The sequence below is a fragment of the Juglans regia genome, chromosome 8, assembly GCF_001411555.2.
Source record: "Juglans regia cultivar Chandler chromosome 8, Walnut 2.0, whole genome shotgun sequence".
Taxonomy (NCBI): Eukaryota; Viridiplantae; Streptophyta; class Magnoliopsida; order Fagales; family Juglandaceae; genus Juglans; species Juglans regia.
Window position 1 is genome coordinate 23,165,888 of NC_049908.1, and position 25,364 is coordinate 23,191,251.

Here is a 25,364-nt window from a genome sequence, read left to right on the forward strand (position 1 = left end):
CTCACACCCACATTTTCTTCCTGAATCTTTGCAAGGCTATAAGCTACCGGTAAGTTGTTGGGGTTGAACATTCGTACAGGTAACCTAATTTCATCCTTAAGCCCACTAAGAAAACAACTCAATTTGTACCCCTCTGACTTTCAGCCTATTGGATGGGGCCTCAAAATTTGACTTGTATTCCTCCATAGATCAGGTTTGTTTAAGTCTAGTTAAGGCCTCCATGAGGTCATCATATAAAGATGGACCAAACCTCAGCAAGAAAGCCTTAGTAAACCCTTCTCAATCTCTTAAAACTCCTGATTCTTCAAGATCCTGGAACCAAACTAGGGTCTGGCCCTCCATGGAAGGATGCTAGCCTTTGTTTGTGTTGGGGTAGAGTACTATAATAAAAGAATAAATTATTATTTTTGTATAACCATCCATTGGGGTCATCGCCATTGAAAGTTGGGAAATCAATGCTTACCGATTTTGGGGGAGGCTCTCCTCCTTGTTCTACATGTACATGCTGCTAGTTCTGACAATCTGAAGATGACTCTCCATGTGGTAGTCTGTTCCTCCTTTGCATCTCCAAAGTCAAAAGAAGCCAACTGCTTCATCATAGAATCAAATTGCCTCTTGAGGGCCAACATCTCTGTCACTAGGCTTTTGAGTTGAGAATCTGTAGAGTTTTTGAGTGATGTTAGGCCATCTTGTAATTGATTGAGACGAGTACCTTCTATCATTTTTTTTTATTTCTTTGTTTTAAGGTTACTTGGGAACGAGTCTCTTTATACCACTTATAACACTCTAATACTGTAATAAGGCATTTAGCAAGGGAATACAGGTTGAGCTACTCCAAGAACAGTAAGAAATGGAGGGAAATCAGGAGAGAGAGAGAAGAAAATTGTGAATAGCATAAAATCTGACATAACAACCCGCAATCAATGCTACAGTAAAATAGGAGCTGACAAAGGGAAATTCAAAAGCAACCTCACGGTTACAGTGTACTAAATGAAAGACAACCATAAACCATGATGGGGCTCGCAGGCCATTGGATTCACAAATTAAAACAGAACTCAACCTATTAACTACGGACCATCAACCTTGGCCACTCACTAACTTCAATGCCCAAGGTCGACGTAAACTCTTATTGACCTAACTGACTTCTGAAGCTTCAGACTTCATCTCGAACACAACTCCACCTTGTTCCTCAGCCGACTTGTGACAACATGGCATGCATCATGGGTATTGCAGATATCTATACACCCATGAATCAATTGCATAGATATGACAGCTATGTTTGTATGCAGATCATATCTATGAATATTGATGTTAATGAATTACATCTATCAATCTTGATCAGAAGAACAAAATATTGTTTGACTCGGTCAGGCTGAGTTGTAAAGGTTTGATAGGTGACATATAACAACACTTTCATCTAATCACCTCATTTGTCAAGCTAAATAAAGATCCATGAAAGAGATGTTACCTAAATTCCCATCTCAATCAAAATCATAAAATTGATGCATGGAGGTCATGTAAATGACAGTAAATCTGACAAAAATCTACTATATCAGCATCTCTGCCTAAACTCCTAGCGCCTCAACATGTCAAAACCAATAGATCAGGCTATATTAAGTTGTTGCAGATAGATTTATGGTACTTGTGGCTGCAGCTTTATTGGTGCTAATTGATCCTCCTGCTTCAAAGCATTCTCCTTGAAGCTCTTGGTCAACCAGATAGCAGTTTCCCTGGGGGAGACCTTCCCAGGACCAAATGGCTTTAGCAGCACCCCAAGCTCGTCATACCTTTCCTGTTGCAGCAACCTTGCACTAAATTCAAGCACCCCTTCCAAAGCTTCAGCTCTTCGCTGGAATGAGGATGTGTCAAACTGGCGGTGATGAGAGCCTGATGATGTTCGGCTTGATGCCCCAGCAGTTGCATTTTGATCAGAGCATTCATCACTCCTTTCCTGTCCAACTGCTTCAAGCATGGTGTGAGGAAGTCCCTGCCATGCATCGGGAAAACTGGGTTTGGCAGCAGCTCTATTGCTCTGGACTGTACATTTGTCTTTAGTGATGGATTGATCATTGTAGACTGGGGAGCCAGAGGAACCTTGTGCCGAGGTGGATATAGTTTTACCGATAAAGAAGAATGGGTCCTCATAAGAGGCTAATGGGAATTCAGCTATTCTGTCAATTCCAGGAGAATTGACAGAAACATCGGGAGATTTTAGAGAGTGAAGAATACCAATATTGGGCCTGCGTGGGGACTTATGAGTACCTGAACCTCTTGTTGAAATGGGCAAAGAAGCTCTTCGGGCTGTAGTGACAGATTTTCTTGGAGTGGGTGAAATGGCAAACTGCAAAAATGAAATTGAAAACTCAAAGGCAAGCAAATTACTATCCAAACGTCAAACAATTATGCAATGCAAAAGTCACCAACAGAGAATGATACTCAAGCTTGAGCTTCTTAGCTGGATAAACACACATGTCAACCACTATTGGCATTTCAAGCATCATTACAGGCATGTGTGTGTAGAGAGAGAGACCTCAATCAGATCTTACCGATTCCCTTCTTTTAGAAGCATGAGAAGCTTTCGCTGGAGTACGTCTTGAAGACTTTGCAATATCTGAAGTTTTCGCAACAATAGTCTTAGAAATGGAAATCTCCTCATGGATGCCTCCAACAGATGGCTCTTGCAACCTTTGATTTAAAAAACTTGGGGTATCATGAATTTCCTGTGTAGAGCATAGAGAATCTTGATCAGCCCCAGATATGCTTGGATTCAAGGCCCTATCATTGCTGAATGAACAGCGCTTCTCCCTGTACATATCAAGAGGAACATCCTTTGGCTCTGAAAATCTAGTTTTCTTCATATAAGTGGTTTCAGGCCAGGAAAATGGTAAACTACTGCGTCTGGGGCTATTAATCTTGAGATGAACCTTAAGGACATAAGGCTGAAGATGGGGATGCCCGAGCAGCTCTGCTGCCTGCCACAGTAGATTCACTACAGATGTTGAGTGCCACTGACCACTAAAAAGATATACATTCAAGCAACTGAATACACACAAAAAAACTCAAATCTTGTTGGTCGCATTGCAAGCACAACAGTCTTGCGATTATGGCAGAATGCATGACTCCATTTATATATCCTTCCTAAAACTGCTTCATTGACAGTTCATGGCACTATTTCGATATTCTTCTCAAAATACTTATCTTGCAGAAAAGTAACTTTAATTTTCTTTTTTTAAAACTTATATTTTCTTTTTCTGCGAAGCAAAGACAGAAACAATTTTAGCAAATGCCAATCGATGATATTGTATTAAGGAACAGAGAAAATGTGTATAAAAATTAAGGGTGACGGTATTAATAAAAGTGGGCATGGGCAAAAGGCTGATTATGCCGACGCTGACCTGGTTACATATTAGTTAAAGAGTAGTAACAAAGAGTGAAGGAGTAGGTCCATTGTTGTTTTAACAGGCACAGTCCTATAACTGGTGGTGATGGTGGTCAGTGTTGTGTTTATAGTGAATATTACAAGTCCAATTGTAGCAGTGGTACTCTAAGCAGATTATTTGTAAGAATTTAGATGGTGATTATTTCTTATGGAGGCGTGCTGCTGATAATAAACAATGTGTCATGAGAAGGTATGAAATTTTGCTTTCAAGAGCTTATTTTCATTCTTAGAAAATTTAAATACAGAACCCAAAAATTTTCAACTGCTGTCACATATCACCATGTACTTTATTTTTGGAACAAAAACCCTCCTGAAGTAACAAATAGTGGCACATGCCCCACCTCTGTCAACATGCCATCGGGAAAAGAATCATGCATCTCACATATTCTTACAGAAAGTTTTTTGTAATACTCACACCTTAAATGGCATATATGAACATAGAAAGGGGAAAGGGGTAGAAATGATATAGCAACCAGACAAATATCATGGGAAATCACTGAGCAAGAACATGTAATTTCAATAAATTTCGGTCAGCAGATGGAGGCAAAGTGGAACAGCTAGAAGTCCAGTAATGTAAACAACTATGTTTGATTTTGTTACCTTTCTATTGTCATATGATAGTTCAAGAATGCTATCCAAACAATAAAGTCTTAGCATTCTGAAAGCATGAGGCTGTCTCAAAGAGCAAATATAAGGTGGCTTTCACCCATTAAAAGAAGACAAAATGCATCCACAATTCAGATAAACTATCTTAAATTCGGTATGACATATTGGTAGTTAATTTTCTAATTCTGGAATGTACAAATATTTATTTTAGGATCTTCACACCTTTTGGAAAGCAAAAGGACTGAAAATATGCCTACTACATGGAGAAAAATTATTCATTACCACTGCATCCTGATATGCCAAGAGTACCAACATCCTGCTGCCCACAAATTGCCCCCATCGAGAGCATCACATTTTCAGACTACAATCGCTATGCTTTTTCTCGGTAAACAAGATTTTATTGATCATAAGGATAGGCAATGGCCCAAGTACAAGTGTTGTCGTGGTGCATACCATTACAGCAGGGCAATGTCTATGAGCCAGCAGTGTTTAATGAAAATTTCCATGACTTGTCCCCCAAAACCTAAATGGTGACTGACCAGTTTACATATAGGCATATAAAGCGGTGTCCATCCACAAATATGTGCCACATTTTACTGCCACGTTTTAAATATAGGATAGATGATTTGGAAAAAAAAATGGCAGAATGAGCAAATCCATTGTGATTAACTTTGCAAATTATCTAAAAAGCGGGTCAGTTGGCATATATACTTTCGTAGATGCTATTCACATATATTTCTCTAAACTGCAGGTTAGCGAAGAGTAATACATACACTTAGCCTAAGTTCTGGGTTTTTCCGCAACATGCTTTTAACAATGCCTCGACTGAAATCAGAAAAAAGCAATATGGTTAGGTCAACAAAATTCACCAACAAGAAACTAAGATAAGTATATAAATAGAATGTGTTTCAGGTTTACAAGTGAAATCTAGGAACAAACTAAGCACACTCCAACAATCCATCCATTGTTCCATCTCTTCCACTTAATCTACCTCATTGCCAAATGTCTATCCTGGATGGTTTTAGGAACTAGCCTTCGTAAAAATAATACCTTTACTTTAACCACCAATGCAGGTAAGACTTACAATGCACCAGAATATTTTGTTGGAAGCGGAGCCACAACAGACCTATTAATTTTGTTGATCAGTGCTTGAATATCCTGCACAAGATAAAGAAAGTATTAGAAACTTCAACAATAAAATCTTGTTGTAGGAAGTGGAACCTGGAACCTCATCAAGGCAGGGCCCCTTGGACCCACAAGTAAACCCCAGATACATGACCCCCACCTACCAAAACTGTGTAATGGGTAATCCTGGGCAAATAATAGAGCGGAATCGAACCCAGGATATAAGAGTCTATAGTTCATGCTAAGCTTACCATTTGACCACTGGGCAGCAGCCTAACTGGTAACTAAAAAATACAGACATATAACTTACACCAATCACTGGACATGCAGGAGAAAGCCTAGAAGTAAAGAATTTTCTGGGAAGCCTTGCAGCATTAACCATGCAAAACAAACTAATAGATAAAAACAAGGGCACAGTAAAGCATTTATCATTTCTTAGAGATAAAACAATCATCAGCCAGATTTTCCACATTTGTTAATTCCTAGTGTACTTGCCAGTCCAAATCCAAACAACATGAACACAAGCACTGGGAGGGCGGAAGCAACATAACAATGCAATACAAGAAAATAAAAATATTTAAAATCTCAAAATAAGTTCATGACAACAATTCCAAGCTAAAGCTCAAATACAAAAGCTTAAACCGACAGTGAATGATCAATTTTAACATGCAGCAATAATAAATTAGTTGATGTAGTTGGAAGTGCAAAATGCAAAAAAGTTCGTAATTGTGAGACTTTCTTCTGGTTATCATTTTATCTAGTTCCAAAACACTTGATGTTAAGAAAGTATCTTTTACATGAAGGTTCTGTTTGGTCTTCTTGTAAAAACACCAGACCCATTCGACTCACAATGAAATTATTTTAACCTTATACAAAAACTAAGCTAAGCCACTGTCTTGTACTTCTGTAAATTTAAATTATCTAGAAGGTCAGTGTGTGTGCATATGCATGTATTTGAACATTTATTATATTAAATATGGCTATTTTTTGTAGGCCAACTAGAATTAGATTATTAGAATCTAAGAGTTTCAAAAGTCATTTGTATGCTGGTGAAATTATGAAGTATCAGAATGGTCTAATTGTGTACACTGTTACCAAATATATAATCTGTGACCCTGAGGCCCTTGGTCAAGTTTTTCCATGAAATGCACACTTGAAAATGAAACAATAGGGTCCAAATACTTACAAATGCTTTGAATGCGGGCTTATGAGACGTCATTTCATATATACAGCATCCTGGATGACAGAATTTCAAGATTCACAAACACGTTCAGCTAAAGAACTACAGAATTAATCCAGGCTAAGCTTGCACAAACACGCACACAATGCTTACCCAGAGACCAGATATCTGATTTTGAACCATAAGGTATATCAGCAAGGAGCTCAGGACACATATAGGTTGGAGTTCCCACAACCTGAATTACAAGGTAATAATTGCATTATAATAAATCATGCATAAATTTATTGATGTATGGATCACACTGCTTACAGAGGAAGCAAGATCATCTGAGGTCAACATTTTGGCAAGTCCAAAATCACCTGCCCCATCATCAAATATTGTTAGCAAGCATGTGATCCCCTTTGGGAGAACTACAGAAATTGTAAGATCACTTACCAAGACGTATGTCTTTATCTTTTGTCAAGAATATATTTGAACACTGATGGAATCATAGAACACTATTAGAACAATATAACTTCAGAGAAATGGATGGAGATAGAAAGGCCACTAACCTTCACATCACGATGAAGAATATGATTCATGTGCAAGTAGTCGAGTGCCATTAGGAGTTGAACTAGCCACTTACAGAGCATCTGCTAAAAGTAGATCTTTAGTAATCAGATGTTAACACTCTCAGGAGAATAAAATAATTAAGCGCATGATAGTTGAATACTCAATGAATGTAAAATTCAAATCAGTTTTTGCAGCATAAGGAGAAAACCGATACACAAAAAAAAAATGTATAAAAACCTCTTCAGGGAAAAGAAGGCCATTGGCTTTTTTTATAGCTCCTGCCCTGTACCACAAATAAAAAGTAGCATGGAGGGTTTGAGGTTATCCAAGGCTTTAAGACACCAAAAGCCATCATTTCTCAAGTTTTGATTCAACAGGAAAGAAAGAGCACTCACATGTCACCTCCTTCACAATAACCAATAATAATGCACACATAGCAACCCTGAGTGGAAAAGAATTCCATCAATATGACACAATGAAAGGCTACAGAATATTAGTTAGGTTTCCGTATTGGATAAGCAAAACAGAATAAACTGCTATGTCACAGACAAAGTTATAAACAAACAAAAATAACTGATCTTGAATGAGGTAGTTTACCCATGGGGAAAAAATGTACATACAATAATAAAGAACTCTTTGTGGGCTCAACTGTGTTAACTGCCAACTTGACACTACCCATCAAAGATGCAGCCATGCCCATAAAAAATATTGAAAAAATTTCTTGATTAGAGTATGTCCAATATAGTCCAAAGATGACTACTGATTTTGAATCAAACTCACGGAATGATTCACATTACTGACTCAATTCAACTCTGTTATCTATGGACTGACTCCAGTTAGGGTTGAAAAGCATCAACAAGAAAAAGAAACCAAACAATTAATTACAAGAATTGCAACCATTATGTTTTGTTAGCAATCTGTAAACAAACGAAAGTTTAAGTCTATATTAAACTTTACACGACAAGTTCATATTTACTCATCATATACAGATATTTTACAATTTCAAAAAGTATCTTTATGAACTTGTAATTCGAAAATATCCATTGTTGTCTGAGACGAATAGGCCAGTGAATACTAAAATTCAAGAATTAAGATGTATTTATCAAAGGTCATAATATTTGGTACATTTTACATATATTGATAATTTTGAATGAAAATTAGTTAACTAGCATGAACAAGAGTCTCTGAAACATTTTGGCATTGGGAGAAAAAGAAAAACAAGAACGTACAAAAAACAATTGCTCACTCAGTCATCCAATCAATGAAGCAGCAGAAAATTGGAAAAGGGTACCCCCACTGCATGAGCACAGGTACATAATACATAATTACAAGCACAACACACCTTCTCCACCCAAGAATCCTTGTACTCCACGATAAATGGATTTTGTAATTTAGAAATAAGCTCCATCTACAAAACCAGAAAATGGGTCAGTCCCTGTATAATCTAAAATATACATCCAGAATAATTAACATCAGAGGTTCAATTGTAGTCCAACCAGCCAAAATCCCTTCTCCACAATCTGGTCCAGAATTTGGTTCCTAATATGAACTGCAACTATATATTGTTTAAAGCATGAATCTTATGTTCAGATACTTCCTCATCTGCAAAAGCTGTTAACATGTTTTAAAATCTTGATATGAGGATGTTCACCATTTCTTACAATATTTTTTTTATCAGTTTATACATACACCACAATCAACTTCCTTAAGTTTTCTCTTTCGTTTATTTTTTCCAGTAGTTTTTGCTTTTGATAAAGTCTAGTATTGGAATCCTCAAGAACATAGGATAAAAATAAAATGTATGTAAAAATAACCAGAATTAATGTGGCACAAAACATATTCAGAAAGAGAATGTAAAATGGAAATTGATTATGCCATCACGAGATTCTGTTTATTTATAAAGACAGAAAAAAAGAGTATCAACCTCTTGGTGTGCAGATCTACGAGATCTAGCAGTCTGGCGGGCAAGACGAATCTTTTTCAGCACATACCTTAATATAGTAGCAAAACAAATCAAAATTAGAAGGAAAAGCACACTCGTGAACTAATTCATTGTGATATCATATATTAAATAGTGTTCAATGACATTAAAACAAAATAACAGAGAGAGGGAGAGAGAGAGAGAAGGAATTTTCATCCTCACTTCTTCTTTTCATGCTTATGCCTCACAAGAAGAGCAGAACCGAAAGCTCCTTTCCCGATTTGCTCTAGAATGTCGTATTGCTCCATCAGATTGATTTGGCTCTTTATCCCCCTCTTCTGGGCATATACTTTGATACTTCAATTCCCATAGATGTTCACAAAATCATGAATTATGCTTCAAAAGTTTGATTCTTCAAATGTAATAAAGAATGAAAGTGATTGCAGCAAATATCAACAAAGGATAAGCTACACTATCTGCCAACTTACTCAAGAATTGCATATGCTTGCAAAGTAAAATTCTTCTTTTTTTTTTTTCTTGGGAAACAAACAACCACTAATTTACCAAAAACAAAAAAAAAAACAACTAATAACTAATAACACAGACGCTTCTCACTTCAATGAATACGTAACTAGAGAGACCCTTGAAAGACCAACTTAATATTGGACCCAAAAAAAAGAATATAGCGCAGATTTTTATGATAAGGCAATAGATTTGGCTCAAAGCACACAATGTAGAAAGAATGTACATTTTCTTCGTTTGTTTTTAAGATCATAACTATGAATTTGAAGTAAATACTCAAACCAGTAAGCCAAATAGTCGTAACATGAAAACTTGATAATTTAATTTTTTTCCCTTATTATAATTTCTCGGCATAAAAACACCGTTGCACATTAAAAAAACAAGAGAGAAAAAGCAAAAAATGCATCCAATACATACATACATAGATACAGAGACAAAGAAAATTAGCAAAGTGGAACTCGGAGTGATACTTAAAAATGAGAGAAGAAGAACCTGAACGTGGAAGATAGAGGGGATTGGAAAAATCACAATGTGAGTGGAGAAGACAAACTAAAGAAGAACGCGAATATGACCAATGGCAGAGGAACTTCAACAAAACGACAGTTGCAAAAGTAGCAGCCGCAGCAGCAGAGGAAGAAGAAGTAGTAGAAGGAGCGGAGAAGGAAGTTGCAGTGGGTCTTTCGCCATTCTCGTTCAGACACAAACTGACAAACTAAAAGCGAGATGGAGGGAGACATTACACAGCAAATTAAAAAAATAAAAATAAAAAATAAATGAGTGAGAGCAAAAAGAAAGATATAAAAAGCAAAAGAAAATATAGAAACAGAAATAGATGAAAGAGAGAGAGAGAAATGATTGGTCAAAATGGGTTTGGAAAGGAGAGAGAGAAAGAGAGTACACAGATTTTTTTTTTTTTTTACAACTTTACAATTAATTTTAATTATGTCATCTTCCATTGTTGCATTTTAATTATGCAAGACCTTAATTTAGTGCAATTAATATTTTTCCAACTAAAAGAAACTTCAAAATTTTTTGTCCCTAGGTGTGTCATAACTTTTTTTGCTAATATGGAAAATGTTATATAACAAGAGTAATTTTAAGTATAATCGTGAAGTGCGTAAATGTTGCGTAATCATTTTAAAAAGAGTAGAATCTATTATTAAAAAATTAATTTTTTTTTATGTGGATCTCATATTTATTCACTTTTTACAAAGCGATTACGCGACAGTTGTACAATTCACAATTATAAATATCTTTTCTCATATAACAATAGTTAATAAATGTTGCATAATAATTACCACAATGAAAATTTAATATATAATATAATTATTTTATCAAAGAAAAATACTATATATTAAACTCTCATTTGCCTCGTATCTGATTGTGCTGATATGATATTATCTATCAGGATTTTGCTATACATCAACAATTATTCACCTTAACACTCCATACTTGACAGTTTTTTTTAACATAAAATGTGGGATGTGAGGTAATGAATAGTAGTTGACAGAGAAGAATTATTCTATCTCTCAACTATTGACTTTGTTACTTTAAAAAAATAAGAGTTCATCCAATGTTATATTAGCACAATAAAATAAAAATGAAAAGAAAATGTAGTATATAGCACATTTTTGGTCCAAAGCTCTATTATTAAAAAGACATTTAACTATCATGTTTGACTATATATTTTTCTAAGTAGTTTGTACATCTTATACTATTTGCTTTTGTTTATATAGATATGTCATTTAATATTTAATATTTTATTAAATATATATAGTAAATTCACACAAGGTGTTTATTTACAAATAGATAGATGAAAAGAGATCTCCTCATGTTCTTATCTAAATTTGAAGATATCGAGTGAGAAAAAGATAAACACATGAAGTAGTGGGTACTGCATTAATATTTATTAATGCATGTATAAATATTTTAAGTAATATTAAATGGGCAATAAATGTTTTAAGATTCATTTTATGTATCTATATATTTCCTACCTACTTAAGACCATCATATTCGTATAAGAACTTGAACTTATTTTAAATCTGGGAAAAATAAATATTGTATTTAAAATTCATATAAGATAATCGTAATGTTTAACAATCTCACACAAATAATAGTAAATATTTTTAAATCAATGTATAATCTTTAGGGGTGTAAATTCGTCTCGTTCGGTCTGGTTTGATCCGGTCCGGTGATTTTTCATCCATCATTTTTTTTAGACCAGACCGAACCTGATCAGTAGCATTTTCAAAAAAAAATTAATAAAAAATTATTTAAATTACTAAATTAAAATTAAGTGAACATCCATAATCCAGAATTTAGTTTGATTCAGTCTGGACTAGTCCAATCGATTTTGCCGATCCGGACCGAATTATTTACTGTCCTAATAATCTTTAAATCGTTTATTTGGACCGAAAAATCAAAAGGAATAAACAATCCGAGTATATCTCAACCATTTATTTATTTATTTATTTATATTGTATTAATAAAAAAATAATAATAATAATGTAAATAGGGATAGAGGCATGGAGGGAGGAAGGCCGACAGGAGAAACAAAGTGGACCCACACCACCACGCCCTTTCTCCTCTTGATTTGCAGCCAAGAGGTCCAAGAGCCAATCGTCCAGCCTCTCTTTCAGTTATTAGGGTAAAGAAAAATAAATGAGTAATCATTATAGTAGTATATATTTTGTACTCATTGCGGGGTTATTTTTAAATTAATTATTCTCAACACTCACTTATAGAAATATGTAATTTAAATGATGTCACATCATGTATACAAAATAAATATTTTTAATAGTGATTTCTATCTATATTTATTCAAAATAAATACATAAATCTGAAAAATGGCTCCACTTAATTGTCTATTCTCATGTTTCTTAGCCGAATGATAAGAAATGGTCACCACATGGGTGGTTTCTTTTCTTGACATAGTCTATTGTCTCATTATTCTCAGGGGTTCCCAAATAATAATTGCTGTTCAACTCTTAGAACTACGATATAGATGGAAGGAGTGTGGCTCCTACTCCTCCTCGTATATAAAAATTAGAAGATAAATTATATTTACAGTTTTAAGATGTGTAAGACTTACATTCCTTTTAAAAAAGAATAATGTTATATGCAGTCGTAGAGTGTGTAAGTACCATACAATCGTTTTGAAAAAGAGTAAAAATCACTATTAAAAAATTAATTTTTTTCATGTAGATCTCGTATATATTTATTTTTTTAAAAATAATTACGCGGCGCTTACATACTCACGACTGCAACTATTATTTTTCTTTTAAAAAAAGTGGATAAATTTAGAACTCATATAAAAAAATTATTTTTTTAATAGTGGATCTATTTTTTTTTAAAAGTGAGTGCACGGATCTTACATATCCTATTACTATATCTAACGTTACTCAAAATAGAAATACATGATGCTTGGGGTAGAAGTTAGAACACATGATAGGAAAAAAAAATTGATATTTTTATACTTTCTTACGATAGAGTTAACTTTTTTACGATAGAATCATGACTCAAATATAAATTAAGAATAAAAAGGAAGTAGTCCACATAAATTTGATATGGTTTAGCAAAAGAGGAGCATCCCCAAAAGGGTAATGGCTAGCATGCAGTTTGAATTGGGCTTTACTTTTGGAGAAATATTCTGGTTTACTATATCATTCTAAAGGCAGTGTTAAATGGGACAAAAACAAATTAGTAGTTAAAAAGGTAGTTGTACTCAGATTCTTACTTTAGCATATTTAGGTAATTTTGAGCGAATCTATTCATCAAAAAATTCTTCTTATCAGTTATTATTTACTACTTCACACTTCATATTCTATAAAAAAACATCTCCTACACTTAAAAAAAAATTTAAAAGTGTGAAAGTGAATTATGACTGATGCATAGAACAAGACCGCACCTCTTTGCATGTGTGTTTTGATTTTTGGTAATTAACAAGTAGATGCTCATGCCCAAAACCTCACCATCAAAATGGAATTATAACCAAACACTGGTTCTTATAAAATGCAAGTAATAGCTTGCAGTTCCGTTTGGATATAGAAACGGTTTTATCTCATATCATTTCATCGTTATAATTTTCTTAAATTCTTAAATAAAATATAATAAATAATTTAATTTTTTTAAATTTTAAAATAATAATAATATTAAAAATAATATTAAAATAATATTTTATTTAACTTTGATCTAAAAGCATCTCATCTCATCTCATCTCATCTCATCTCATCTCATCTCACTATCCGAACAGAAGTTAACCAACCATTTTCTAGTCTAACGAGATTCATCTGTTTTGAGCCAGATCCAGGGCGTCCGCCACGGAGTTTGGGATATATCATATATATAAACAAGACTATTGGATAAACCCGTCTAAGATAACTCTACAAACTCGAATTTGACTTGGTTCATTTATCAGAAGAGCTATGCATGAATATAAAATTATATAAATTAAATGATATATTTCATTTAAACTCAAATTCATTTGTATAAGGTTATATATATAAACTTCATATTTTTTATTTTTTATAGTAGGAAAATATAACTTTACATTGAGAATATCTTAAATATTTTAAAAAAATAAAAAGAAAATTATGTTACTACTACGATGTGCTTTTATGTTATAGTTTTTTAAAAAATAAATAAATAAATAAATCTTGTGAATATAGTGATTGATATCTATATATATGCATAAAGTATATCGAGATATAGTTTTATTAAGATTTGAGTCTTTCTATACCTCTTTGAATCTTGACTAGTCAAATGCACAACGTGCAAGGAGTCACTGTGCGCATATATATATAAATATAAAGTGTTCGTACAATTACTTCTGTTTATTTTTTATCTATTTTATTAATGTAATTGATCAAAATAATTATTTTATATTAAAAAAAATATAATCAATCACATTAATAAAGTACGCAAAAAATAAGTAAAACAATTTTACCTTTTACTCTGAATTAAAAAAATATATATATTAAATTATTTTTATAAAAATAAATTTATAAATTTGGCATAATTTAATGTAAAATATCATATCTATATTATAATAATAAGAGTTTTATAATCTATTGTATCATATTAAGATGTATCATTTATAAGTTATAAAAAATTTTATAAATAAAAAATTATTAAAAGATGATAAATGAATGCAAATTTGAAATTTCTAACAATGCAGAGATCGATTGTTTGCAATGTTTTTTGGTTGTTTTGTTTTTATATGTGTCATTCTCAAACTGGTAATTATAAATATTGAATGAGATGTAGGTAACACTTAAATATGACATAATATAGAACGTGAATATGTCTGAATAATGGCCCACAGAGACTCCAAGATCCAGTTCATGAGCGACCAAAGACAGCTAACATCAAAGAAAAAAACAAAATAATACAGAGATCTTGAGGGGTAGATCAAGTAGTCATCACCTTGTTCTCTAGTGCTAGAGTAGTATTATTATTATGTAAGGTATTTTAATGTTTTAGACTTTCTGTCCTAACTTCAAATGGATGAAACTTCCCCATGCCGATCCCCAACGAGAACAATGTGAGGCATTCTAAATCTTTTATTCTAACGTTAATAAATATTGTAAAATTCACTTCAAATATCTATATATATGTTGTCGCGGTTATAAATTAGGTCTCGTTTGGAATTTGAATGATCTCAGTTCAATCTAATTTTAAGCTGAGTTTAATATCTAAACATCTAATTCTCAAATCACTAAACTCATCTCAACTTAAAATCTCTTTACACGTGAGACTCATAACCTTTTTTAACTCAACACATCTTTACACGCAGACCCATAACTTTTTTTAATTTTTCATAAATATATCTAAATTTATCTTAACATCCAAACATATCTAAACTCATCTTAAGTGAGCCCCACAAAACTCACTCTACCATCTCAACTCACTATTATTTATAAAGAACTCAACTCAACTCGACTCAACATTCAAACGGGATCTCAATGTTTGAAAAAAGTAAACCTAAATAACTTAACTTTGTGAAAAAAAATGGAACAAAAGTGAAGCCCATAAGTGAGTTATTGGGCTCACAATCACAGCAACGTGCCACTTGATTCTTTACACATTCATAGCCCAAACTCTTAAACCAACCACTCTCTACCTTCTCCCTCTCTTTAAAAACTCAATTTCATCCTCTCATCCTTTGCCAAACCACTACTTTGTTTTGCAATACTGAAATTTTAAATAATAAGTTTCTTTTTTTTTTAATGAACATATATAGTTAATTCAAGTGGGTGCTCAAGGTGTTCGTTTATATTCTCATATTAGTTTATTACTATTCACAAATTATTTACTATTATTTTTCATTTTTACTACTATTAACAAATCATTTGAAATATTCTTATTATCCAAACAAAGCCTAAGGCTCCCATTAAGTACGAGAGGTATAATATAAGTAAATGAGTATGATAAACGAGGATATTTGAGTGTCATAGTCTCAAGATACTTACTTGATGGATCTAAGCTTTATAACGATTTTAAAGAAATCCTATGTAATCTTAATTAATCATTTTGAAATATAAAACCAAATGCAGCTTGAGTTTTCCTTAGGTCTATAAATCAGCCACTCAAAATATTTTGAAAAACTCTTTTCTTTAATTTCTTTTGTATGTGTAGTTAATTAAAGGATTTTTTCAAAATTTACTAGTCCAATATCTTTGGAATTAAAGGCCCGTTTGGTTTTACAGATGGTCACAACTCATCTCATTTCAATATCAAAACACCAAAAAAAAAAAATCAACATTTTCAAATCTAAAAAATATATATATATATTATAACTTTATAATATTTTTATTGAACTATTTTTCTTTCATTCTTTAAGATATTTCATTTCTCAAGATCTCATCAAACACATTAAATCAAGTCATTTTACTATTATTCACAAATTATCTGATCACTATCCATAACACGGCTCTCCCACATGAGTTACCTTAGCCCCAAGCGATGCTATTCAATAAAAAAATAATCTAACTTTGAGATAAGAATACCAAATGCTATATTTCATGCAATAAGCAAGCATGCCCTATTTTTGGATTTGGTTTTGAACAATGAGATCTTGACTAGCCAAGGTTTCTTTTGTCCCTTATCTCGTTTCTGTCTGGATGGATGTACTCACGATGGAATTCAATGCATGTGAAGACCTGAGATGAGAACATTACAGATCTCTCATCAAAAGTACGTAGGATGTCATGATTTTGACACGCGTCGTTTACATTAAAGTTAACCAGTCTTGTTGACTTTCGAAAAGAATATGAGCCGTTAGATTTGGGTGGGACCCAGAGCTGCACTTGCATCTCTACTGTTGCAGTGAAGACAGAGGATGTATGTGGCATATATAAATATATATATATATATATATATATTATTTTATATCATCAGCATCGCATGTGACATTGATGTGTCGCAGTGGATATATGTTGGAAACTGCAAAAACAAAAACCAAATAAAAAAGAAGGAAAAGATCTCTGCTACGTGGTGGCGCCCACCTGGGGATAAAACGACAATGGAACCGACGTTTTTATAATATGAAAGTTTATTTTTATTATTATTGCTTAATTTTTATAAATTTTGTTTTGGAAGCATTCGATATCTACGTATGATGGCCCCACAATCTGCACAGTGGGTCATGTGGTGGGACCCTTCCTCCCAGACACAAAGGAATCCTTTCAAAGGATAACATTACACCCAGTGAAAATTTGTCCTAGTGTGTTTTCAAAGTATATTTTATTTTTTTATATATTTTTTTAATCATCATAAATATTTTTTTTAAAAAATAAAAAATTTATAATATCATTAAAAAATATTTTTTTAATTATTAAATAAAAAAAAGAGATTCAAGACATACTTTCAAGACACGTCTTCAATAAATTTAGTATTTCTGAAGGATTTATTTGTTTTTAGACTTCAATATTCTTTCATTATTTTTTTTATTTTTTGATTTGTGGCGAGAGGTTTCAAATTCTATATCTCAATATGAAAGGTTAAAAATTATGTCAATCAGACTACAAATTTTTGACGTGTTGTCATAATTGTATATGCATTCGATACTTCTAAATTTTTTATTATTCATTGGAAAGGAGGGTCAAATTCAAAATTTCTATTTTAAAGATTTGAGTGTTATGCGATCAGCCATTTGGCCATGATACTTGCAAGTTGAATGCTTTCATTAGCTTATATTCATCTAATTCTAAAACATAGTAGTCGACTAGTCGGCAGCTTAGAGGACATTCGCTTCATGTGTTTCAGAAGAGTTATGATTTTGGTGAGAGACTATCTAAATATGTACGATTGAATCTGACGTCTCGTAAAAATAAATTTATAAATTAATATGATTTTATATAATAAATTAAATTTATTTTATAATAAAAATAATTGTATAATATAACATATCATTTCAAACTTTTATGAATTTATATAAAATATTTCTCATGTCAATATGTATGATCAATTATTACATGAAACATGAGGTGCATATGTATTTCCTATAAGCAGGTTGGCCAAGCATGCAGCTTCAGGATCTAATCTTTAGCTAGCTCCTTTAGCTGTCTAGCTCCTATTTATTTTATATCATTTTGGTATCTAAACCAAGAAGAAAATAATGAATACTGTCAGATATAAATTTAGTAGTACGAGATATTTTATTAAAAATTAAATAAAATATTTTTATAATATAATTTTTATTTTAAAATTTAAAAAAATTAAATTATTTATTATATTTTATGTATGAATTTAAAAAAATTATAATGATTATATAAGATGAGAGGATCAGATAGTTAATTTAATTTTGGGTAATCAAATCAACATTGTATTTTTTAAAAATTTGCACGAGATTTGCATACTATACAAAATTAGTTTAGAGTGCTCATGTGGTTGCACAATTAGCAAATGAAAATTATTTTGAATATAACAATATTAATGTAACAAAAAGAAACAATTTATATATAAAGTGAAACTGATCTGATGATCTAGACCTAACTCAAACTAATTAATTGATTCTCATTTCTGATCATCAATTCGTGGGGAGGCCACTAAAATACAAGAAATTTAATTTAAATAAGCATATTATAATATCTGATCCACAAAACATGTACTATATATATATATATAAACGAAATATTATTGGAAGAAAGTGTACCACTTATTAGTATATATCATTAATTATCACCGCCCAGTACTATAGTACTACTGCATGATATATAATTCCCACACAAAATCGAAATCGAAATCGAAATCGAAAGGTTGTACGTACTTCTAACGGCCATATTTTTCTGATCACGGCCTGCGCTCTTCATCCATCAGCAACTTGCAATGTACGTTGTTGAATAACTAGCTAGACACGCCTTGGGAAGAAACATTAATGATCAGGCCGACCTCCGGTGAACCCAAGTGGTTTTCGATCCGGTGAATTATTACGTAGTCAAGATGTTTTCAGGCCCTTCGGAAGGTGCTGCAACGTCTTGTGACGTTCCTTGACTCATGTACAAGGTACTCAATTGATGAAAATAAGGGCATGTCCTAGAGTCAAGGGACCTCTTTTTGTTAGCATCCTTGGTTTTCTTGAAATACTTATTTATGTTCTCCCATTTCTCTTTGCACCTCTTTGCACTCCTCTTGTAACCCAACTCCAGCATCCCTTGTGAGATTCTCTCCCATAGAGGAGGAGCCTTGGCAATTCCTTCCTTGTCCTGATCCCCGCCATTGCTATTATTGTACTGATCAGTACTGCACCTCAGGTTTATAAGTGCCAAAACTTCATCTCTTGGCCATCTCTTTCCAAGGTTATCTTTGACATTGGTTATGGAGTCTTGGGAGACCTTCTGTGTCCAAGTTGAAATGGGTGTAAGTGGGTTTTTTTGGGTGTTTATAGAATTAGGGTTTCGGGACGCCGTGGGAAGAGAAGATGAAGTGGGTATATCTGGAGTGTTGGGGGAAAGAGCTGGACTAGTGTTTTGATGAGATAGGGTTTTGGTTATGGAAGTGGGAGTGATCGAGTTGATCACTTGGGTTGAAATTAGGGAGCTATGATTAGGGTTTGGTGCTTGAATTAAGGAACATGAAGAACTGGAAGGATATGAATTTGAACTCGTTGTTACCTTGAGAGACTCATGTACAAGTAGTGCTGCCCTCTCTTCAACGCAATGGCTTCCTGAAGAACTCGATGTGAGTTGCTTCAAGTACTCAATGATTGTTGCGTGTCTAACACCTGCAATAGCCTGTTCATTTGCCATAATCTCAAGCTCCTTATTCATCCTATCCATCGCTTGTTTCTTCCAAGCTTCTTCTTTGGCAACCTTTTCTTCATCTCTCTTCACCATATCTTCAAGAAGCTTGTTGTGCATCTCCTCTTGCTGAGCCATTATCTTGATCACAACTTTCTCACATAAACCCTCGAGCATCTCAAACTTCTTCCTCCTTTTTCTCTTTTTTCGCTTTGATTTTCCCTGAACATTCTCGTGATGACTATCCTGAAATCTCTTATTTCCAACTGTTCCATCTCTTGAATCCACTTCCAAATTACTTTGCCCCAAGTTGTCTTCTCCTCCACTTGGCTTTTCCAATATCCTTTGGTTCTTTCCGGCCCCAACCCGAGGGTTTTGGTGATCATGACCCTGATATAGCTCCTCAAGCTCACTGAGAAATCTGTAGCTTTTGTTGTAGTTTATGTTGTCATTGAAGTATCTACTTTCCTCTTCAAACTTCTCCTTGCACTTCGAAGGACTTCTCTTGAACCCAACGTCCTCTGCTAACTTCCTGCACCCATCATAAATATACATATATATTATCCGACACCGCATGTGTGCAAGAGCATTTATTCCCGTACGCTAATCTGCTACTCCTAAATTTAACATACTCAAGGTTTTCTAAAAAAAGAAAAGGCTATAATATTAGAAACGATTTGATCCTCGAACTCAAGTCACATGCATCAGCTTTCCAAATTTTTAGATGAAAAGCCTAGCTAGCTAGTTAACCTTCTTGCAATTATTTTTTCCTGAAAAATAGTCACTAAAAAAGATGCTGAAGAAAAGTTATTTTTAGTGTACCTTGAGACATGTTCCCAAGTGAACTCCGGGAACCAATTTTCCATGCCAGATCTGATTCTCAACAGTGCAAGAACTTCTTCGTTAGCCCATGATTCGATTGGGTCCGGTAATGATCTCTGTCTTTCAGTGTCTAGATTCATGGACACCAAGTTATTTTCTTGTTTCTGTTCTTGATGATCTTTGTGGGTGGGAGATTGCTGGTGCAATGGGTGCAAAAGGTTTGGTGGGAGGGAAAGAGAAGGATCATAATGATCATAGGAAGGGAAAATATTAGGGGATGAAAAGGCATGGAGTACTGGAAATGAGGGAGAAAGACTAGGGAGAGTGGTTCTTGAGGCTATCCAACTGGTGGAACTGGTGATCTGGTACTGCTCCATCAAACATGTGTGTTTGCTTGTTTCTCTTCTTTACCTCCTTCTCTCCATATGTAAACTGAAAATTCTCAACAGCAACACTTCAAAAACACCAACCCAACCAGCTCCTTCTCTCACCAAGCTGTCTGCCTCTCTCTCTCTCTCTCTCTCTCTCTCTCTCATTTATCAAGAACTTTGTCCTATCAGGGAATAGAAAAGATAGCCCACCACACACACTTTTAGAAGAAAGTGAAGTCACTCTCAGGAGAAATTATTCAATGCAAAGGAGGCCACATGGTGCAACCAGCTTGTTTGGCTCATCTGATCATTGACATTCCAAGGAGATGATCAGGCTTATCAAACTCATCTTTTGGTTCAGAGATTTCAAAAATACGAAGATTTGTGCAATATATATATATATAAATATATATATATAAATGAAGAGAAATGTGTGATACAAATTTCAAATAAATAAATACGTCAGCGCAACTCTTTATCTATTTAAAATTTATATAAATCATTAATATTACCACCGCCAAGAACTGAGATATCTTTTATGCAAAAATTAAGGTTTAACATATTATAAGAGATATTGGCTTCGACGTTGGACCGACCATGCATTTTATGAAATCTTGATGGTGCTTGATGCAAATAGATTGACTATTTATAAGGTTGGGGTCTTTGGACGTACGTACGTGAACATGCATGTTGATGAGTACGCCCTCTCAGGTGAGAGTGGGGAAGGATGGAGCCGAATGGGGAGAAAAATGATACTCGAAATTTGTTCTTGGTATCATATGGTGTCATTAGAATCCTATGGACAAGAGTAGCTGATGCTCAGCAGGATGTTGTAATTAGGGGCAGGACACGTGAAAACATGCAGAGACTGGGACCAATTATTTAAGGTGGAGGGGAGGGTGTCTTTACCCACATGGTACAAGGTCTACTCTAACTATTCCATATCACCTATGTCTGATCCGTACTCTAAGGTTGCGTTAAATTGAATTAATTTGAGTTGAATTAAAAAAATAAAATATTATTTTTTAATATTATTATTATTTTAAAATTTAAAAAAATTAAATTATTTATTATATTTTATATTAAAAGTAATGCTGGACTAAAGTTCTAAATGAGTAATAATATACACAACACATTACATAATATATTATACAATAATATTATAAAATAAAAATATTTTTATAAAATGATATTACTTTTATAAGATGTTTTATAAAAATATTCCTTATTTAAAATATAGTTGTGTAAAATGTTATAAAAAATGTTGTGTAAATCATTTTCTAACTCTAAATATTCAAGTTTTATATAAGTTATCTTGTAAAAAAACTAAGTCTCGCTAATATAAAATAATTTTTTATACTTTTTTAGGTCAAATAGTACTGTTCATTTGGGTTTTGATCTGGAAATCTGGATATATCTAGATTAGAAAAAAATTCAATCCAGATGAATAGCCTTAGGTGAGAGTCCATTTTTTTTATAAAGACCTGTACAAAATTTATATATTTAATACTTATACAAATCGTTTCTCATTTTGAAAGGATTGAGACGGTGGGACTCGGATTCATGAATATCACATGAGAAGGAGAGGATCCATGCATCTTGTTAAACATCTTCAAATTATTAATTAAGTATTTCAAGAGTATTAATAATTATGTGATAATTGTTTTTATTTTAATACAAAATATCATGTTATTAAAATTATTTAGATAAATATAAAGTACTTTTAATGACAAGTCATATTATATATTTCAAGATTATCTAATAATTATTTCAAATATCATCGGACTATATAATTAGATCTTTCACAAAGCCTCCCTTTACTCGCTATAATAAAGTAAAAATTAGGGAGTTTGAAAGTTTATATCTAACACATTTTATGACAGATTTCTCTTCTAAATTCCGTGAACATATTATAATGCCAAACCACATTAAGGGCATGTTTGGTTACTAAAAATGTTTTAGATTTTTTTGAGATTAGGTTTTGGAAAATAAGAGAAAATTTTGAATACATATATTTTCTTAAAATAAATATTGTATTGAAATTTGTGAAAGAAGATATGTAAAGTTGAAAAAGTTGTTTGAATATAATTTTTTAAAATGATTTTTATTTTGAAGTTTATAAAAAGGGTAATGATATGCTTATATTTCATTTACTACTGTTTTACTAGTCAAATTTTTTTTTTCTCTTTTAGTTATTTAAATTTAGATTAAAAATCTCAGAACATGACTTTCTTGCATAATCCAGAAAAAAAAAATTCAATTAACCAACGTAATCATGTAATTTAATTAAAAATAAATTCAATTTTATACAAATTGACTCAAAAAGTAAAAGAATGTCAATTTTTATAAATTTGACTTTATTTTTAATTAAATTACATGATTATGTAGGTTGATTGAATTTATTTTCTTCTAGATTATGCAAGAAGGTCATTTTATGAGATTTTCAATCCAGATTCAAAGAGCAAAAAGGAAAAAAAAAAAATAGTTGGGTAATAAAGTAGTGGTAAAGGAAATGTAAGTTTGTCATTACCCTTATAAAATTTGTATTAATTTTTGTATTTGAATAATTATCAGATGAAAAATTAAAATTTTAAATAGAAAAAAAATTGTATTTGAATAATGTAAAATTATAAAAAATCGAAAATAGTAAAATTTTTTTGAAAGTAACTTAATTGCTGAACATGGCCTAAATTTCAACATCTGGTTTAGGCCCCATTTGAATATAGAAATGATCTTATTTCATCTTATCTCATCTCATTTCATCATTATAATTTTTCTAAATTTTTATACAAATATAATAAATAATTCAATTTTTTCAAATTTTAAAATAATAATAATATTATAATTTATATTTTATTTAATTTTAAAATTTTATTTAAAATCATCTTATTTCATTATATAAATATGCCTTATTCTTGAATTATTATACCCTATCAAGTCAAGGATACACACTTCTATCACCAACGTCACCGTTTGATTTTTTCTTTCAAATTTGTGTTCCCTATTTTTTGGCTTGTCTGATCTACAGTCATCAATGACGTCTTGCTTTCGTATTCATATAAAAGAAAGAGAAAATATACTTACAACCGTGAATTGCGTAACCGCCGCGTAATCGTTTTGAAAAAAATGAATAAAACATGGGATCCACATAAAAAAAATTAATTTTTTAATAGTGGACCCCACTCTTTTTCAAAGCGATTACGCGGCGGTTACGCACTTCACGGTTGTATGTAGAATTACTCTAAAAGAAAACTTCCTAAATTTGAACGTGCTAAAAAAGTAAAAAGAAAGAAATGCAATTTTTTTAAATAAATCGTAAATTCTGTATTTTTTTTAATAATGATATATACAGTTATGAAATGCACAAGTACTATACAATCACTTTTAAAAAAATAAAGCTTATTATTAAAAAATTAATTTTTTTTTCATGTAAATCTTGTATTTATTTATTTTTTTTAAAATAATTACGCAGCACTTACACGACTGTAACTATATTTTTTTTATATATAAAAAGTGAGATTTTTTTTATATAAATTTTAGATTTACTCACTTTTTAAGAAAAATATTCGAGAGCACGAACTATCTAAAACTATAAATATGTATATATATATATTTTTAAGTATTTACATGACCTCTATATTTTAAAAGCTTTCATTTATGCTGAAATATATCCACTCAAGTTTCTGATTTCTTGAACAATGAGACTCTGCAAGTTTCGCCTCATTGGAAAATCAAGATTATTTTCTGTGAGAAAAGATACTAACATGACCCAATAATAATAATAATCCATGTTTTGATACATTACATAAATATTAAAAATTTAAAAATACAAAAGAAATAAAGAATTTAGAAAAAAAATATTAATAAAATATAACATAACAGAAAGACAGAAAATTAAAAATTAAAACAAGTAAAAAAATTAAAAACTTTAAACAATTGTATCCAAATTGAGTAATTCTACATACAACTGTGAAGTGCGTAAACGTCGCGTAATTATTTTGAAAAATAGTGGAGTCTAATATTAAAAAATTAATTTTTTTATGTGAGTCTAATTTTTTATTTACTTTTTTCATAACAATTAGGTGACGATTATATAATTTACGATTGTAAATATCTTTTATCATCTAAAATATATAAAAGGATAATGTTACTTTAAATATTTTTAAAAAAATCACAAACTCGTTTAATTATTAAGTAAAAAATCGGTTACTTTTCGAGCACTATTCTCGATGGGCTAAGCATTTTCCTATAAAAAAAAAAAAGGAATAAAAATTACAGAAAACAATAGTTAACTTTCAATAAAAATATAGAGGTCGGGGCATGGTGGAATAAAGGCCACTTTTATTTGCCCCAATGCAAAGAGAGATGTGAGAAAGGACTCTGCAAAGATCAAGAGAAAGGGGAATGCTTCCGAATGACAGTGGAGTGGATTTTTATTTATTATTTTTTAATCTTAAACTTTAATTTTTGTTCTTTCTATGCTTTTTGTAGCTTCTAATTTTTGGTTTTAATTATTTAAAAGTTAAATTTTGTTGAGTTTCATGTTTTTTATTTTCATGACTTTTAGATTTCCCTTTGGAGTGGACTA

The 25,364-nt window shown here is 32.1% G+C and overlaps 1 protein-coding gene and 1 pseudogene across 3 annotated transcripts; both read right to left on the reverse strand.

The window, feature by feature from the left end:
* Window positions 1-883: 883 nt before the first annotated feature.
* On the reverse strand, window positions 884-10,079 carry LOC109021926 (serine/threonine-protein kinase Nek2-like). 3 transcript variants are annotated; one of them, XM_035693679.1, is made up of 15 exons: window positions 9,838-10,079; window positions 9,046-9,161; window positions 8,827-8,893; window positions 8,245-8,310; window positions 7,298-7,344; window positions 7,140-7,185; window positions 6,902-6,985; window positions 6,786-6,828; window positions 6,660-6,709; window positions 6,504-6,585; window positions 6,357-6,406; window positions 5,130-5,203; window positions 4,819-4,870; window positions 2,547-2,972; window positions 884-2,341 (listed from the first exon to the last, which is right to left on the reverse strand). In XM_035693679.1, exons 2-15 carry the CDS (start codon window positions 9,129-9,131, stop codon window positions 1,634-1,636), a joined length of 1,881 nt encoding a protein of 626 aa, XP_035549572.1. In that variant the 5' UTR covers window positions 9,132-9,161; window positions 9,838-10,079; the 3' UTR covers window positions 884-1,633. The 3 variants fall into 3 exon arrangements, with proteins under 3 accessions (XP_035549572.1, XP_035549573.1, XP_035549571.1); XM_035693680.1 differs by having other exon boundaries at window positions 6,902-6,982; window positions 9,046-9,180; XM_035693678.1 differs by having other exon boundaries at window positions 9,046-9,180.
* An 8,337-nt stretch (window positions 10,080-18,416) lies between these two features.
* LOC109021257 lies at window positions 18,417-20,923 on the reverse strand (annotated as a pseudogene).
* Window positions 20,924-25,364: the final 4,441 nt, after the last annotated feature.

What these genes read in the sequence shown, in the direction of transcription:
- LOC109021926 (XM_035693679.1), bottom strand. Translation starts at nt 9,131, where the DNA reads ATGGAGCAATACGACATTCTAGAGCAAATCGGGAAAGGAGCTTTCGGT. An exon ending in GTAGATCTGCACACCAAGAG is followed by an intron (nt 8,311 to 8,826) that starts GTTGATACTCTT and finishes CTGGTTTTGTAG; the next exon opens with ATGGAGCTTATTTCTAAATT. An exon ending in CTTCTAAAAGAAGGGAATCG is followed by an intron (nt 2,342 to 2,546) that starts GTAAGATCTGAT and finishes TCATTTTTGCAG; the next exon opens with TTTGCCATTTCACCCACTCC.